The 17,582-nt window shown below is 48.0% G+C and overlaps 1 protein-coding gene across 1 annotated transcript; it reads left to right on the top strand.

Annotated features, from left to right (window-relative positions):
* The first annotated feature begins 16,325 nt into the window (after positions 1 to 16,325).
* On the top strand, positions 16,326 to 17,249 carry LOC123110119 (uncharacterized). The gene is made up of 3 exons (XM_044530602.1): positions 16,326 to 16,614; positions 16,922 to 17,005; positions 17,114 to 17,249. The coding sequence occupies exons 1-3, from the start codon at positions 16,395 to 16,397 to the stop codon at positions 17,230 to 17,232; spliced, it is 423 nt and encodes a 140-aa protein (XP_044386537.1). The 5' UTR covers positions 16,326 to 16,394; the 3' UTR covers positions 17,233 to 17,249.
* Positions 17,250 to 17,582: the final 333 nt, after the last annotated feature.

Raw genomic sequence — 17,582 nt, forward strand, 5'->3', positions numbered from 1 at the left:
GTCCGCCGCCCGTCGCCGGCGAGCTGCGCCGGCCACCGCCGCCGCCTTCGCCCGAGCTCCTCCTTCCCGCGTCGCGCCGCCTCTCCATCGACCGCCGCTGCTGCCGCCAAGCTCCACCACGCCGGCGCCTCCAACCACTGGCGTGCCTCACCGCGGATCCCCGCCAGAGTGCACCACCCGGCACTACCGTCACCGGATCCGATGATCCCGACGACTCCGGCATCCTCTCCTTCACCTCCGGTCGACATCCTTGTCTCCCCCATCAAGTCCGGCGACATTTTCCGGCGAACCTCGTTCCGTGTGCTGTCAAGACCCTGATTCCAAGTCACATCGATCTAGTCGGTAACACCTCATATCACTTTGCGGCCTCACACATGGTATTCCCACGGGTGTCGCCTTACCATGTCCCAGGACCGTTTGTGCCTTTTGGCTCACGTATATGATAGTGTCGCTGGCATCCATATGACAGAGAACCCGGGCCGACATGGCTAGTCGTGAACCCAAAGCGGCACTAACCTATGGGGACAGGCATACATGAATCACATCGAGCATGTCGGTCAGCAGCGTGTGAATCCGGGCTGTAGCACTGGGATAACAGGACTCCGGGAACCCGGGTTGTAGCAGGCTAGGCAGGACTCCGGATGTCACCGTGTGACATTTCCCCGAAGGGACAGACACAGGAACGAAGTGAAACACATGTCGGCCAGTCAAGTGTCCTGAGCAGTAGTGCTGGGCTAGCAGAACTCCGGTGAACCGGGCTGTAGTGGACTACTATGGCTCGTGGAAGCACTAGACTACATTTCCCCATAAGAGAGGCTGCCAAGGATAAACAACTAGATTGTCAGATCCCACACATACCAAGCATTTCAATCATACACACAATATGCTCGATATGTGTAAATACAACATGGCATCACAACATAACTCTACAACTCAAGTATTTATTCCTTAGGCTCCGAGGAGCGAGATATTACAAACATGGGTCTCATGACCCAACAATCAGAGCATACAAGTCAAAACACATACGGAAGCTTAACATGTCTGAGTACAGACATCTACAAATGAAAAAGGCTGAGAAGCCTGACTATCTACCAGATCCTGTCGAGGGCACAAGATCATAGCTGAGGTATCAAGCTAAACGTCGAAGTCCACACGGAACTACTAGCGAGACTGACGTCTCTCTGCAAAACATAAAATAGGCAAACGTGAGTACAAATGTACCCAGCAAGACTTACATCATAACTAGCTACATATGCATCAGTATCAACAAAGGGGAAGTGGAGTTTGACTGCAGCAAGCCATCTTTGACTCAGTGGCTAACCTAAACTACGACTACAAGTAACTCTTTTGAGGTGGCGCACATGAGTCCACAAATTCACCATACCAATACACCACTATGGATCCGCTCCCGTCTCCCTACGAGAACGCCATCCATAGCACTCACGCTTATCTTGCGCATTCTAGAGTATCCACTTTCACTTGTCTATGAACTATGCAAGGGGTCCAAGTTTCCATATCCGAGGAATCCGGCTATTCGAATAGATAATGATAACCCTGCAGGGGTGTACTTCTTCACACACGCTCTCGCCACTTACCACCATGTACACATCGTGTATCTCGGCAACCTTCAAGCGGAAGCCTGGTGAGGGAGTCGTCCACGACCTGACTAACCACACAAGTCTCTAGTCCAGGTTTATCGCCTATTTGGGTTCCATCCGCAAGGAGATCCGGCCGGGGTGTCGCTCACGGCCCCAAACGATGTGTGCAGGGTTCCCAAGCCCACCATCCGGGTGCCACTTGATACACTGTGCCACTGTGCCTAGTCTGTCCCAAGCCCACCTGTACTGGGTGCCACTTGGTAGACTACTAACACTACCTACAAACACCAGAAACTAGTTGTAACTCCTATACAGAGATCGAGTTGATTAATAAGCTGAGAGGGGCCGAGTTACCGGAACCCAATGTGTGGTAGTAACTATTCATGGATCACAAACACAGAACTCAGTTCCTGAGGACGGCTGCAATGAGACAACCCACCATGTACTCCTACATGGCCTCTCACCGCTACCTTTACCAAATCGTGTTCACACAGTTAGCTCACACACAGTAGGACATGTTCAACACCATTCCAATTCATCCCCGATGAATCAGACCTGACTCAACTCTAAGCAGTAGAAGGCATGACAAACAACATGAATGAGTAGGCACATCAGGGCTCAAGCAACTCCTACTCATGCTAGTGGGTTTCATCTATTTACTGTGGCAATGACAGGTCATGCAGAGGAAAGGGTTCAGCTACCGCAGCATGTAACAGTTGAATCGCTGTTGTCCTAATGCGGTAAAAGAGAGCAGGAGCGAGAGAGTGGGATCATATCAGAATGAACAAGGGGGTTTTGCTTGCCTGGCACTTCTGAAGATAACATTGAGTCTTCATCAGTGTCAACGATCACAGCATCGGAGCAGCGTCTACCGAGAGGGGACAATTACCGGCAAACAAGGATGAGCACAATCAATGCAATGCACAATATGATGCATGATCATGGCATGACAATATGTTGTGATTTGAGCTAATGCAACTAGCAACATGTTAAGTGGAGTTGGTTTGAACCCTAGGTTGAAATTCAAACTCCATATGTGAGGGTTTAAATGCCATTTATATGATTTGGCCTAAACAGCAGCCATAAGTTGTTCTAACATGCATGAAAATTGTACAGATGGATAGATTGGATTTTTCTGATCATTTTTCATATATAACTTATTTCATTTGGAGTTACGGTTGAATTTCTATGAATTTTAGAAGTTTATACTAATTTCTGGAATTTTCTGAATTATTTTAAATCCAGAAAATGATTAACTGCGTCAAGGTGACGTCAGCATTGACCAAAGTCAAAAATGACCCATGGGGCCTACCTGTCATCGAGTCAGTTAACTAACAGGGCTAATTAACCTAAATGAAACCTGTTAGTAGGGCTGGGCCCACTTGTCAGTGACCAGGGGTTAGTTAAGCATGTGATTAACCCTAAACTACTGAAGCCACGTCACCTAATCCGGGGTTAACCGCCGGTGACCGCAGTCGACGGCGGCGGCATGCCGGAGATGCTCGGGCTCGCGCTACAGGCGGTGGTTTGCGGCGGGGTTTGGCTCTACGTGAAGAGCACGCTCGCGTGCTTCCAACGCAACAAGCAGCGGTGGCTGGGGTGCACGGAAACGACGCTGACGGCGAGAAGCGCGGCGGCCGGATTTCGGTCAAGCTCGGGGTCGGCGTTGCGGTGCACTACAGGACATGCTGGTGGGTGGGTTAGCTTCCTGGGAGTTCCAGGAATGCGTTGAGGTGCTCGGGCACGAGCTCGGCTAGCGGTAGCCATGGCGGCGTCATGGCCGGCGGCAGAAGCTTGCGGCCATGGCGGGAGGCAGCTAGGCATGGGAACGGAGGGCGCGAGCAAAGGAAGAAGATCAGGAGCTCACAGGGAAGTAGCATAGTAGGTCAGCGGGCTCGGGGACGCGCTGGTTGCCGCGAATCGACCGACGGCGGCCGTCAGGGCAGATGAGGAAGATGGCGACATTTACGAGGCTGCAGTGCATCTACGGTCCCCAGCTTCAGCTCGGAGATGAAGTGCTCGACGGCGGACCTTCTGAGCACGGTGGGTGGGCACATGGACGCCGGTGGGCGCGGCATCGGCAAGCGGCAGCAACGAGCTCGTTCGGCTGGGCGAGGGAGAGAGAGCCAGGGGAGAGAGGACGGGAGTGAGCGGTCTGGTTCGGGGACGTGCGTGGCGTCTCTAGGGCGTCCCGGGGAAGTGGCAAGCAGGAGCTGGCGGAGAGCGTGCGCGCGCGGGGAGACCACGCGCCCAGTCCTTCTGGCAGAGGAGGAAGATGACAGGGGGGGGGGCACTGGTGGGCTGGGCCACCAGGTGGGCTACTGCTACAGGTAAGAAGCCCAGGTGAGTTTTGTTGTTCTGGTTTAATTTCTATTCTATTTTCTGTTTTGATTTGAATCTTGCCACTGTTTGAAATTCCAACAGTTTCAAACCAGTGCCAAAAATCCTCTGAACAATTTTATGTTGCTAGATGGACTTTTCCAAAAGCACATAAAACATTTCAAAGTTATTTGAAAATATATTCTATATATTATGAATACAATTCCAAATTCAAATACAATAATGATTTAAATTTAGTGCCCAAAATATTCCTACAAATGTTCATTATTTTTGGTTTGGTGCAAAAGCCTTGCCAAAAATATTAAACAGTTAATTAGAACATTTTGAGAAACATTGAATGCAATTTTCCAGGGTTCTTTGCCCTTCTTGAATTAAAATTTGAGGCTTCCAAATTTCCTCAATTCAAGTTTCCAAAATTTAAACATGATGCAAGCAAGATGCAAACACTAGGCAGCACCAGAAGCTAGGGATGTGACACGTGCCCCGAAACCCTAGATCTGTTTTTGGGAGGTGCTTTTTCGTCTAAGTCCCCGAAATTTTCAGATTCATATGCCCATGTTCATCGTGCCGTAACTTTGCATCTGTAACTCCGATTCATGCATATAGCATATCAAAATGTTCATCTCAGAGAGTACATCATTTCATCTCATTGCCTCCTTTTCATTTGAGTTCATCTTGATACCCAAAATGCTATTAGAAAAGAGCTACTTGAGATAATTGTCAGATCTGCTGCTCCATTTAGCTATTTGTCATTTTTGCCATGATTATTGTGTGCATGATATGCCTATGAGCTCTACATGTGTTTTGTTAAGGGTTTTGCCATCTTTCCAGAGGTGCAACCCATGTATTTTTGTGATGTGTGTGGTGACTAGCACAAGCTTGCCAAGTGAGGCACTTGGTAATGCTGATTTCAGGGACTTACCATTTCCACCAAGTCCTTGACCTGTTTATCTCATTATGCCATATGTTCATGTTGTTTCCTAGTGATCCGTGCCTCTTTTGAGGATGATCAGTAAGGATGTTTTGTTAATCTTGTAGTGCTCTACCCATCCATGTCTTTGTTTGCAATTATGGAGCACCCTAGCTTGAGTCAATCGAGCTCTACTTTTGCTACTTCATGAATCTGGGCAGATTGTCTACTTGTTAGCGATTTTGCCGAGGATGTTGTAGTTGATCCGTGCATGCTATGTTATTGTTCTTGACATTTCTAGCTTGTATAATGTGTATTATTGATGGGTGTATGCTTAGATTATCATGACTTGCTCCGTAGTGAGTGCATCGAGCTCGTAAACATGCCTACTTGATATCTGTTTCAGCATGCTCTAGTTTTCACTAAGTCTGTGAACTGATTATGTTTTTGCCATGTTCACATGCTTGCAATTATATTTTCTGTTCCCTTTTGGCTCAAGGTCACTAAGGGACTTTTGTTAAGCTCTTTGAGTAGTTCCATGCCATGCTTTACTTTGCCATGTTAAGGTCCTGTAGCATGTAGTTTTGATGCTTCAAAGTGTGCTACCTGATCTGAAATTCCAGACAAGTGTTAATTTCACTAAGTCTGAAATCTGTTTGTCATATGCATTTTTGCCATGCTTGTTTGAACCTCTTAATGGATGAGTCGGCCGTAGCTCAGTGCTAGAATTTTGTTAAGCATCTTGAATGCATCCCTGCCCTGTATTTTGTTGTCATGTTTGAGTGCTGTAGCATGTTCATCTTGTTGCATTTAGTTGGCTACTTGCTGTAAATCGCAGGCCGATGTCATATTTGAATTGCTTGCCATTTCCAAACCGTAACTCCGATTCCGGTGATCTTTATATAGTTTTCAAGCGATTTCATCTCGTCTTTCCAGTGGCACACTTGGATTTCCAAGTTGAGGCCAGGTTCATGCATTCCCTTGCAAATCATGCATATGCATCGCATACCGCATCTCGCATATCATACCATGTTCATGTGTTGGTTGTTTACTATGTTGTGTGCTTCTTTCCGGTGTTTGCTTCTTCGGGTTGGTTCCGGTAACATCGTGTTTGTGAGGACCCGTTCGTCTACGTCCGTTTGTCTTCTTCATGGACTCGTTCTTCTTCCTGGCGGGATTTCAGGCAAGATGATCATACCCTCGAAACCACTTCTATATTTGCTTGCTAGATGCTCGCTCTTTTGCTATGCCTATGCTGCGATACCTACCACTTGCTTATCATGACTCCCATATTGTTGAACCAAGCCTCTAACCCACCTTGTCCTAGCAAACCGTTGATTGGCTATGTTACCGCTTTGCTCAGCCCCTCTTATAGCGTTGTTAGTTGCAGGTGAAGATTGAAGTTTTGTTCCTTGTTGGAACATGGAGATCGTTCCTTTTTGGAACATGTTTACTTGTTGGGATATCACACTATATCTTATTTAATTAATGCATCTATATACTTGGTAAAGGGTGGAAGGCTCGGCCTTATGCCTGGTGTTTTGTTCCACTCTTACCGCCCTAGTTTCCGTCATATCAGTGTTATGTTCCCGGATTTTGCATTCCTTACGCGGTTGGGTTATAATGGGAACCCCTTGACAGTTCGCTTTGAATAAAACTCCTCCAGCAAGGCCCAACCTTGGTTTTACCATTTGCTACCTAGCCTTTTTTTCCCTTGGGAGTCACGCATCCCGAGGGTCATCTTTATTTTAACCCCCCCGGGCCAGTGCTTGTCTAAGTGTTGGTCCAAACTAGAGCCACTTGCGGCGCCACCTTAGGGAAACTTGAGGGCTGGTTTTAGCTGTACGTAGTGTTCATCCGGTGTTGCCCTGAGAACGAGATATGTGCAGCTCCTATCAGGATGTCGGCGCATCGGGCGGTCTTGCTGGACTTGTTTCACCATTGTCAAGGATGTCTTGAAGAACCGGAATACTGAGTCGGATCAGAATGTCTCGGGAGGAGGTCTATTCCTTCGTTGACCGTGAGAGCTTGTCATGGGCTAAGTTGGGACTCCCCTGCAGGGATTTGAACTTTCGAAAGCCATGCCCGCGGTTATGGGCAGATGGGAATTTGTTAACGTCCGGTTGTAGAAAACCTGAATTTGACCTTAATTAAAATGAATCAACAGCGTGCGTTACCGTGATGGTCTCTTTCCGGCGGAGTCCGGGAAGTGAACACGGTGTTGGAATTATGCTTGACGTAGGTTGTTTTAGGATCACTTATTGATCATACTTTTATCGACCGTGCTTTGCCTTCTCTTCTCGCTCTCTTTTGCGTATGTTAGCCACCATATATGCCAGGCGCTTGCTGCAGCTCCACCTCATACCTTTACCTTACCCATAAGCTTAAATAGTCTTGATCGCGAGGGTGCGAGATTGCTGAGTCCCCGTGACTCACAGATACTTCCAAAACCAGCTTGCAGGTGCCGTTGAACCGTGCAGATGACGCAACCAAGCTCAGGAGGAGCTCGATGAAGATCTTGTCCTTTGTGTTGTTCCGTTCTAGTTGATCAGTAGTGGAGCCCAGTTGGGGTCGATCGGGGACTTTGTCGCATTTGGGGTTCTTCTTTTATTTTGGTTCCGTAGTCGGACCTTGATTGTATTTGGATGTTGTAATGCTTTATTCATGTAATTGTGTGAAGTGGCGATTGTAAGCCAACTATGTATCTCTTTTCCCTTATGTATTACATGGGTTGTGTGAAGATTACCTCACTTGCGACATTGCTTTCAATGCGGTTATGCCTCTAAGTCGTGCTTCAACACGTGGGAGATATAGCCACATCGAGGGTGTTACATTCTGGGAGCGGAGAACAGCGCGTCAGCTGCAACAGACATCAATGGCATCGTCCATGGCAACACCACTCTGCCCCTGGTACGGTCTATGTTCCGAAAACATTGTTATTCCCTTTCCTTTTCATTGTCTTTTGCGTGAGCGATAAGGATTGATGTTTTTCCATTTGCGCCTGCATGCAGGTGGCTGAAGATGCTAATCCTGTTGAAGGGTGCAGTGACTTCAACCCCATGGTCATGCTGATCGAGACTGCTCCTACAGAAAGTTATGCGTCGAGCTGTGCGTGCTCGCGGGTCGGTGACGCCCGGCCGGGTTCCTGTTGCGAAGATGAAGAAGTGACGAGCCCCCCGCTCAAAAAATCCAGGCTGGTTTGACATTAGTTGTCGGTAGAGATGCTCGTCTAGGTATAATTAGTGAGCGGTTGAAGTCTGTGTTTGGTGTGCTTAGTCAGTCGCGTGTGTGTTGGCAGTTTCTAGTGTGAGCAAAAAATCATTCAGCATGTACTACGTATTCAACTACTCGTTGCCGCTTCCAATAAAAAGAACTGTTCGACCAATCAGCCCTCAGCCTTGCTATTTTTGGATGTTTTTCTTTTGTGTTGTGTGATGTGCAGCCTCCAAAAATCGGTGATCCTCCCTCGTATCCCATGCATGGTTGGTTGATCGACGTGCATGCTCACTGCTCCCTGCTGATGAAATTGTTAGTGTAATGACCTAGCTGCTCTGAGGCCATTCAGTTTGTATTGCATCCATCATTACTTTCCTAATTACCATGCACCGTGCGCTAAAAAAGAAGGGAGACTCATGCCGCATGTGTTTGGGCCGCAAAGAAACAAAACGAAAAATCAGATTACGTAAACGATTAAGAAAGAATGCTTAAAAATGAGTGGGCGATCATAGCTTGCTGATCGATGTGCCTGCAAATGTCCTGCCACCGCAGCTTGGTTTAATGAGAAGGTATCGAACCATTAGAGAAAATGAAAACAAAGATACTGCCTCTCTCCCCCTGTTGCGTGTGGCTGGCCAGTGGGACCATCATGAGCGCGAGGGGGGTCATAAAAGGCGGGCGGCTGGCTCGTTCTCCTCTCACACGCCATTCCCCCCTCACCACTCCTCCCTCCACTCGCTTCTGCTCTAGTTTCCTTCCTCTTCCACCACCATCGCATCCAAAGACACGGAGTGATTCAAAACCCGGTAGCGTTGAAGAAGACGACTGACGGTGTCCTGGACTAGGGGGTACTCACCACGTCCTCTCCCGATCTATTAGATTGGGCCGAGGACCCCCGTGGCCGTATACTCATGGGCCAGTTCGGACGGCTACCGCATACAAGGAAGATTCCACAAGACTTGGCGATCAAGACAAGGACTTCTCCCCACCGGCGTATTCGGCTAGGACTCTTGTTATCCTAGGCCTTCGGTGCATTATATAAACTGAGGCCAGGCTAGTCGATAGATATACAATATATACAACAATCATACCATAGGCTAGCTTCTAGGGTTTAGCCTCCTTGATATCGTGGTAGATCTACTCTTGTACTACCCATATCATCAATATTAATCGAGCAGGACGTAGGGTTTTACCTCCATCAAGAGGGCCCGAACCTGGGTAAAACATTGTGTCCCTTGTCTCCTGTTACCATTCGCCTAGACGCACAGTTCGGGACCCCCTACCCAAGATCCGCCGTTTTTGACACCGACATTGGTGCTTTCATTGAGAGTTCCGCTGTGTGATCGACAAAAAGATCGATGGCTCGCCTGCAGATCAACTGCGACTTCGGCATCTTCGTCACCAGCTCGACTGGTCACCTTGGTTCGACCAAGAATTGCGCCCCGTGTTCGGATCACCATGTCTGGACAAGGGCCTTCATCAAACATCAACTCCGATCTCTATCAAGATCACGAAGGAATCATCTATGGAGCTCGGGGGCTCAACGTCAATATTACCCTCAAGCGACCGTGCTGTTTTTCTAGACAACAAACTCGTATCTGCCACCACCACCTCCTCGAGTATCGCTTTGACGATCGCTTTGGTGGAATTGTGCGGAATTGAATCTACAACAACCCTGGAAAATTTTGTAGAGTTCCGATGGAGGAATCTCTAGCAATCCATGATATACCGGAGCCCTGTCAAATCTGGACGGGAATTTGGATGAGTTTAGGGCGTGGTGTCCAGCTTCTAGCTCGGACGTCCTTTGGAAGATCCAACCGTTGATCGGCTGCGGAATTCCTATATCTACCACCTCTCAAAATTTCGGCTCAATCCGACCGTCCAAACTCTGGGAACCTTCCGATTAGTGCATCGCTTTTCGGATCTGTTTTCTGCGTGAAAACGAATCTGACCCGAGTTCATCTTTTTTATGAATAGGATTTCGGACATCCCTTTTGAAGGAAGTTTTGTATGGGGTATTGTGTTTTGTTCCCGAACACATCCCACTAACTGTAAGATCTTTTGAACATGATCTTCAACATCATGCTGGTGTCAAACCAGTCCGGCAATATTACTCCACGGCTGCCGACCTGCGCTAGACACGGCGTCACTTTGTTGAGCCGAGCTCAACTTCTTCGGATCATCATCTCCGCAAGCCGAACAAGAGCCCGGCATTGCGAAGGATAAATCATCACCAACATCTCCGCCCCACGGATTACATGGAGCGGGCATACCGGCATCACCGCACGGTCGCTTCATCAAGCCGGCATCGACCACGTCACGACCTGCATCGACAGGGCTGCACTATTGCTTCTTCAAGCTGGTGTCCATCACGCCGACCTACTTCGACTCATCGGCTGACATCGAGGCTTCGACATCTCGGCTGGACCGGGGGCTTCGCCATCTCTTCATCAACCTACTCCGGACACTTCGGCGTCACTAGCCGACCCGCTCCGTCACGTTAGCTGGGCCGAGGGCTTTGCCTCGGCGAGTCAACCTTTACCAGCATTGCCATGCCGTCGTTTTATCGCCCATCAGGCAATGGGTGTGCGGAGCGGGTCCCAATTTTAGGAATCACCTTCCTTCAGATTGCTACAACAAATAAACCAGGTGCTATTAATCCCAGTATTTTTTGCTTGTTTGGGTTCATTTTTCCCAAGGAATTATTACTCTGGTTTGTCCATCATATGTACATAGGTCTATCAAATGGTGGCTGCATTAACGACAGTCGCATGGTGGTTCGGTCAGTTTCCATACATAGTCCGGCGAACACCGCACTCGGAGCTCGGACCGACCTGCGAATTCAGGCTTTGCCACGCCTTTACCGCATCATGCCGACGCCCTGCATCGACTTGACTTCAGCGCCAGGCCATATTTCTTTTATTACTCACTTTGCATAAATTATTTATTATGCAACGATTTTTTTAATTATCATTATTACTATTATCTCTGGTTTGCACTATTTTTTGTGCACAGGAAAATGATCTGGGGACTTCGGCGTCACTCTGCCGGTCTGCATTGATCGTTCTATGTCACCACTTCGGCGTGCCAAGCTCTCCGCTCCGCCACCTCGGGACCGGCTTGAGGGATGGAACCTTGCCCCGCATCAAGCTCGGACCGCGTCATCAATACCGAATACATTAACCAGCTAAGTCGCTTTCATGCTCAAAGCTTTAATTTCTAACTTGCGTTCGGTTCGACCAAGCATTATACTTTTTTGGAAAAAAGTTGCTTCTAAAAAATTTCCTTGTCCAAACTTTATTTGTGACGCATAAATTCAAATACCCCGTTTACTTGGGGGCTTCCTTTATGAAGCTTTTCCTGTTGCATATGATTATACTTGTACGGCTTCGTTCCTTGTTCGTGTATTACGCCACAATATGCACCACATTGACTTAAGCGATTTGCAAGCTGGGTTGCCTCGCTCCTGTGTTTACCCCTATGTTCCCGATTGTTCGGCTAGGGAGTAAAGGGAGCACCTCTGCGATTGTCACGATCGGGGCACCCGAGCCGGACCTCAGACTGGGTGAAGCCGAAAGCTAGCGCTCTTATAGTTATTCAATGATGGTCGGCACACAACGGAACTCATGAGTACAAAAAATCTATTGCACAAGTCTCATAATAACAATGAGCACCGAAGAAAGGTATCGGTGGGGGTACTATTTTCTTCGAAGATGCTTCTTACTCTTCGCAGTAATATAGCATAAGTTCCCTGAGTGCGCTTTGTCTGTTACAGCCTTATGGCCTGATTGCCTGGTTATTGGAAACACCATCGATATTCTCGACCGATGGAGTACATAACACTTTTCGGTCCTTAACCGAAGAGGGAGAAGCCGACGGTCGGTTAAGACGCGTTTAAAGTTCGGTTGAACATAGATATGATATAAGTACTTTGGTACATGCAATCATTCTTCTACCCAAGTCACTTGGGGGCTCTTAAGTTTATTTGAGCCGTTTTATAATAAGTGTTCTTCTTCTCAGTCGTTGCAAAGTTCTATTATTATTATTATTATTATTATTTATCACTCCTTTTTTCGACGCGAGTGTGCGGTCACTAGCCGGGGAGCCTAATTTCTCTCTCAAAGCCGCTAGAGTTTAGTTTGCTAAACTGGCCTAATGAGAAGTACTCTGCCCTCGGGATAGGAGGTTGAAGCCGTAGGCTGACCCGCTCGAAGTCTTGAGATAGGATGTGTCATGTTAAAGGACGACAGAAGCACTTCTTTTTTCTAAGACCAATTTTCGGATTGGCACCGAACACTTGATCTTGTTCGGACATCATGTTTTTACTGACGTTTCTTGGTTTTCCAAGCTTTTTGGCACTTTTAAACTATTTGTGCTTTTCCAGCATTAGTCTCGCAGTGCAACGCCGGACACCTTTAGGGATTCGGCAAAAACATTCTCAGATATTGCTATATATGCATCGGTTTCGAATTGTGTCTTCGGTCAATAGTTGGGTTGCCCGGCTCCTGCACTTGCTTCCTACGTTCTGTTTTGTTCGGCTAGGCATGCAAAGGGAGAACCACTGTGATTGTGCTTCCAGCTCACATGGTTAAGCACCTTAGTGGAGAAAGCCAAAAATTGACTGTCACAATAAGCGTAAACTGGTCAGCGATCCGATGACTATGACGGGCCATTCATAACATTGGCCGAAGTGTTTACGGCTTGACCTCGACTGTCGCCGAACACTATCGGGGGCTATTAACTGGCGTCCCAAACTAAATCCTCGATATTTTGCTCTTACATTCGAGCTGAGGTTTCATGATCATGCTTAGCATGACAACCCAAAGAAAGGAACCGATAGCGGGACTATTTTCTTTGGAATACATTTCTTCTGTTAAAACAGTAATATAACATATCTCTCTGCGTACCTTTGTTTATAAAACCGTGTGGCCAGATTGCCTTGTTTGTCATAAATCTTTACCCTCATAAAGGCTTTATAAAGTAGGACAAACACTCCTCGGCTACTGGCCAAGGAGGTGGAAGCCGATGGTCGGTCAACAAAGTCTTGTACAATGCGGATCCGAGCATTAATGACGTAAAGTACTTGGATACATAGAGTCATTACACATAATTTGTGATTTTACTATGGATATTGATCCTTAATTCGGCCACCCGTGCCCGCATTAAGGCTCGGGGGCTACTGGGCTTCGGGCTTGTTATTTACAAATATTAAAGGGGCACATTGATCCCCTGATCTGGTGTTGCCACCCGACCAGTGTCTCGGGGGCTACGGCATTGCTTGTCCAATGCAGAAAATTTTATGTGCAATATAGTTTCCAAGGAGATTTTGATCCTCAGGTTGGTCGGCCGCACCCAACCTGAGTCTTGAGGACTAAGCACGCCGCTTTTGTGTCCCGAAGTATTCTGCCGAGCTAGGACTTGATCCTCAGGCCGATTTTGCAAATCAACCTGAGTCTCAGCGGCTACTGGGATCAGCGGTCTTATGTCATCCTTCATGTGCATCTCGGGTTTTAGACTGATACACACCTTGAGGGCTACTGGCTATATATCTCGGTAGAGAATAAATTGCACCAATAAAAAATATTGACAAAAAATTGGCCCATAGTCGGGGTGGTGCACCACCTCGGAAGCAGTCCGGCATTAAGCTCGGGTGCTAGTGGCTGGCTCCATAGAGGCCATTTCTGGCATTAAGCTCGGCTAAACTCCTTCAACTTTTTTGAACCAAGGTGATATGACACCTCGGATATAGTCCGGCATTGGAGCCTGGACACAGTCCGGCGTTGGAGCTCAGATATATTTCGGTGTTGGAGCTCGGATATACAGTCCGGTGTTGGAGCTCGGATACATAGTCCGGCGTTGGAGCTCGGATACATTCCGGCGCTAGAGCTGGGAAGCGGTCCGGCGTTGGTGCTCGGCTGCAAAAGATACCTCGAATGCAGTCCGGCGTTGGAGCTCGGACGCAAGAGGACCCTGCCTCCCGGGAACAACTTCAAACCCGAGGTGTGGCATAAAAATAAACAAGGCATTGATAAAGGCCGGAAACTTAAAAGGGCTCCTCAGATACCCGACGTGTAAATTTGTCGAATGCATTTTGGCGATCCTCAAGATCGAAGATAAAGAAGATTTGTTGAACCAGTTTTCAAGACCGGCAACCAAAGATGAAGAACAGTTTGGAAGAATCGAGGAGCGTCCCTAACTTGAAGACCGGTTCAGGGGGCTACTGACGGTGTCCTGGACTAGGGGGTACTCACCATGTCGTCTCCCGATCTATTAGATTGGGTCGAGGACCCCCGTGGCCGTATACTCATGGGCCAGTTCGGACGGCTACCGCATACAAGGAAGATTCCACAAGACTTGGCGATCAAGACAAGGACTTCTCCCCACCGGCGTATTCGTCTAGGACTCTTGTTATCCTAGGCCTCCGGTGCATTATATAAACCGAGGCCAGGCTAGTCGATAGATATACAATATATACAACAATCATACCATAGGCTAGCTTCTAGGGTTTAGCCTCCTTGATCTCGTGGTAGATCTACTCTTGTACTACCCATATCATCAATATTAATCGAGCAGGACGTAGGGTTTTACCTCCATCAAGAGGGCCCGAACCTGGGTAAAACATTGTGTCCCTTGTCTCCTGTTACCATCCGCCTAGACGCAGAGTTCGGGACCCCCTACCCGAGATCCGCCGGTTTTGACACCGACAACGACCAGTGGTGGCCCGAGGTGAGCCTCCTCCTCACGAACTTTGCAATCCCATGCATTTTCGCTCCCTGCACTAGATCTGTACTCCCTCTTTTCTTGTTTTCCTACCTTAATGTTGCCGTCTCTACCTTGTGAAATAGAGCCACACTCTGATGAAGCATTCACGTAGTTCATTGCGGCAGCAGGCCCGGGAAGCCGCTGCCATGCGGCTGCTGACCTCATACTCGACGCCACCCATGCCGACAACTGGAGCGGGAGCGGCGGCGAGGTGTGTTGCCAGAGGGACGCACATTCAGAGTTCGTACGCCCCGCAAAACCTCATCGGGGCGACCAACAACTGGAGCAGTGAGCGCATGAACCTTCTTCGTAGAACTGGTTTGGGTGGGCTTCTTTAGCTTAGGCATGTCGGGAATGTTGATAGGCAGCATGCACCCTGGCTCTTGTCGCGCATAGACCCCGACACTATGTTGCTAGATGCAGGAGATGATGTGTTTGTGCCAATAGATGCTCGTGCGTGTGCTCGAGTCCTAGGTTTGGAGGAAGGAGGCATACGTATCCCGTTGGGTAAGCCACCGAGCAGGCCTGCAGTCTTGGCTAGGGTTCATGCTCTTCTTGGCACGGGTATAGCTAGATCAAGTAATGTTCCGGCGCAGAGGGTGTTAGCTATCCTAGAGGAGGCCATGGTTGGGGAGGTAGATGCTACAAGGGAACGGAAGCTGTTGGCGGCATACACAATGTATGCCGGTGTAGTCTTCCTAGCCCCGTGACCAGTCTCGGCTCGTGTTCCAGATGAGTTACTTCCTGTTGTCGAAAACCCAGACCGTATAGCCGAGTTTGACTTCTGTAACCTGGTTGTGGACGTCCTCCGTGAGGGTGCGAGGGAAATCAGGGAAGCGCTGCTGCACCACCCGAGTAATGTTGTGCTTTCGGGATGCCTCATGGTCCCCCTGGTGCATACAAGTTTTACTTCTCCTGTACTACAACCAGCAAAAAAATTACTATCTGTTCTCATGTGTGATACTGCTTCTTTTGGCATGGTTGTCCTCTTTTGCAGTTGCTCTTCTTGGACGCCAAGGAGCATGGTGTTGATGCCCTTGAGAGCCTTCCTGGGTCACGAATCGCCATTTATAGATCTTCGCTGATGAAAACCTTGCTGGCCAAGCACTTCCCGACTCATTTGTTCCTTGGCGGCATGCTTGCGGTAAGGGGAAAGTCATCTTGTGATGTGCTGAACATTTTTTGTGGGAGTTTTCTTTTGCTAACAGAACGATGGATGTGTAGATTGGGGGCGATGAAGCAGCCCAAAACCCTTTGCCTCCGCCCCATGCTGCCCCAACATCGCCAGACTTGGGTGCTGGGTCATCCTCACACCCTGCTGATGGAGCAAGTGATGCTCGTCGTAGGCTCAATGCGCAGGTAGTTCATATTCCACCCACCGCGCCTTGTTCCCCGTCTACCAGTGATTGATGTGCTTGTGAAACTTATTTATCATGCGAGATTGGTTTCCCTGACTCTCACCTCGCCTTGATTGGATTTCCTTGACACAGATCACCCGCGCTGCGGCTGCGGCCTTGTCTCTGACTTTGGAAAGAACTAAGCTTGGTGATGATAAAGATTTAGAGTGCATGCAAGAATCATTCCGCATACTAGATCTCCAGAAGGAAGCAAAGATGGGGGAGATAGTGAACATGGCGAGCGAGCAATGCCAGAAAGAACTGGAAGAGATGCTTGACATGTTTGTGGCTGAAATATTGCACTTACTGTCATACGGCCCTGGTACAGATGGTGCAGAATGGTGGAGGAATGCTTCTGAGAGGTTCTTGTCGCTCCCTCCAGGGGATCAAGGTCTGTGATCTGTGGATTTTGTTCTAGTTTTTTCAATATCTGTGTTGCATCTTAGATAAAAATAGCTGTAAGTTTCCATTGCTGAAAAATATATTTCTTTTAGTGTGGTAGCAGGGTGACAGGGTGTTTGTAGAGCTTTTCTTGCGCAATCTAAAACAGGGAAAAAGGGAATAAAAGAAAAATAAACAAAACATGCATGGTGCCATTTTGCTGACGAGCACAACAAATACTGTCAACACTTCCTATGACCAAGAAAATCGCCTTCCTCTGCATCCTAGTGATAATTTGCATCCTTGTTGTTTTGTAGGGAGAGAGGACATGGTTGCTATGGCACGCACAACAGCATCTGCTATACAGAGGATGACAATTAGCAACTTAAACATCCAGACAGGTTAGATGTTTTTGCCCTTCATTACCTGAATGAATTTCATTTCCATTTTGCAACATCGCATAGCTGGGCTGACCTGACACGCCATTGGTGTTCTTCCTATTTCTCCAGGCGCACACATTGAGCAAGTGGTTGAGGAGTCGGACATGGAAGGCAACAATGGCGAGCCGGGAGCACCTACTAGTGAGGGTACTATCTATGTACATCACCGGTCCCAGCTTTCGATATAAACTATTGGCATGGGGGGGGGGATGCAAGAATATTTATGGGAAAATACTAAAAAATGCATATTTTGGGCTATGAAAATGATCATGCATGAGACATGAATGTTGGCTGTATTGCATAACTTGACATCAACTCTGTGTGCTTTTGAACTGTATCCAGCGGCGCATGACGGACATGCTAATGCTGGGGTTAGTGTGGAAGCCGGCAATGGTGAGCCTGCGTTGGTTTCAGTCGAAGGTGAACTTTCATATAGATTTGCATCACATGTTGCCGCCATTTATAGATTGTTTAGATAGACAAAAATACGACCCGACATTGATTCCTTGCCAGCTACAAGCATATGGTGTCAATTGTA

Source organism: Triticum aestivum, chromosome 1A (assembly GCF_018294505.1).
Source record: "Triticum aestivum cultivar Chinese Spring chromosome 1A, IWGSC CS RefSeq v2.1, whole genome shotgun sequence".
Taxonomy (NCBI): domain Eukaryota; kingdom Viridiplantae; phylum Streptophyta; class Magnoliopsida; order Poales; family Poaceae; genus Triticum; species Triticum aestivum.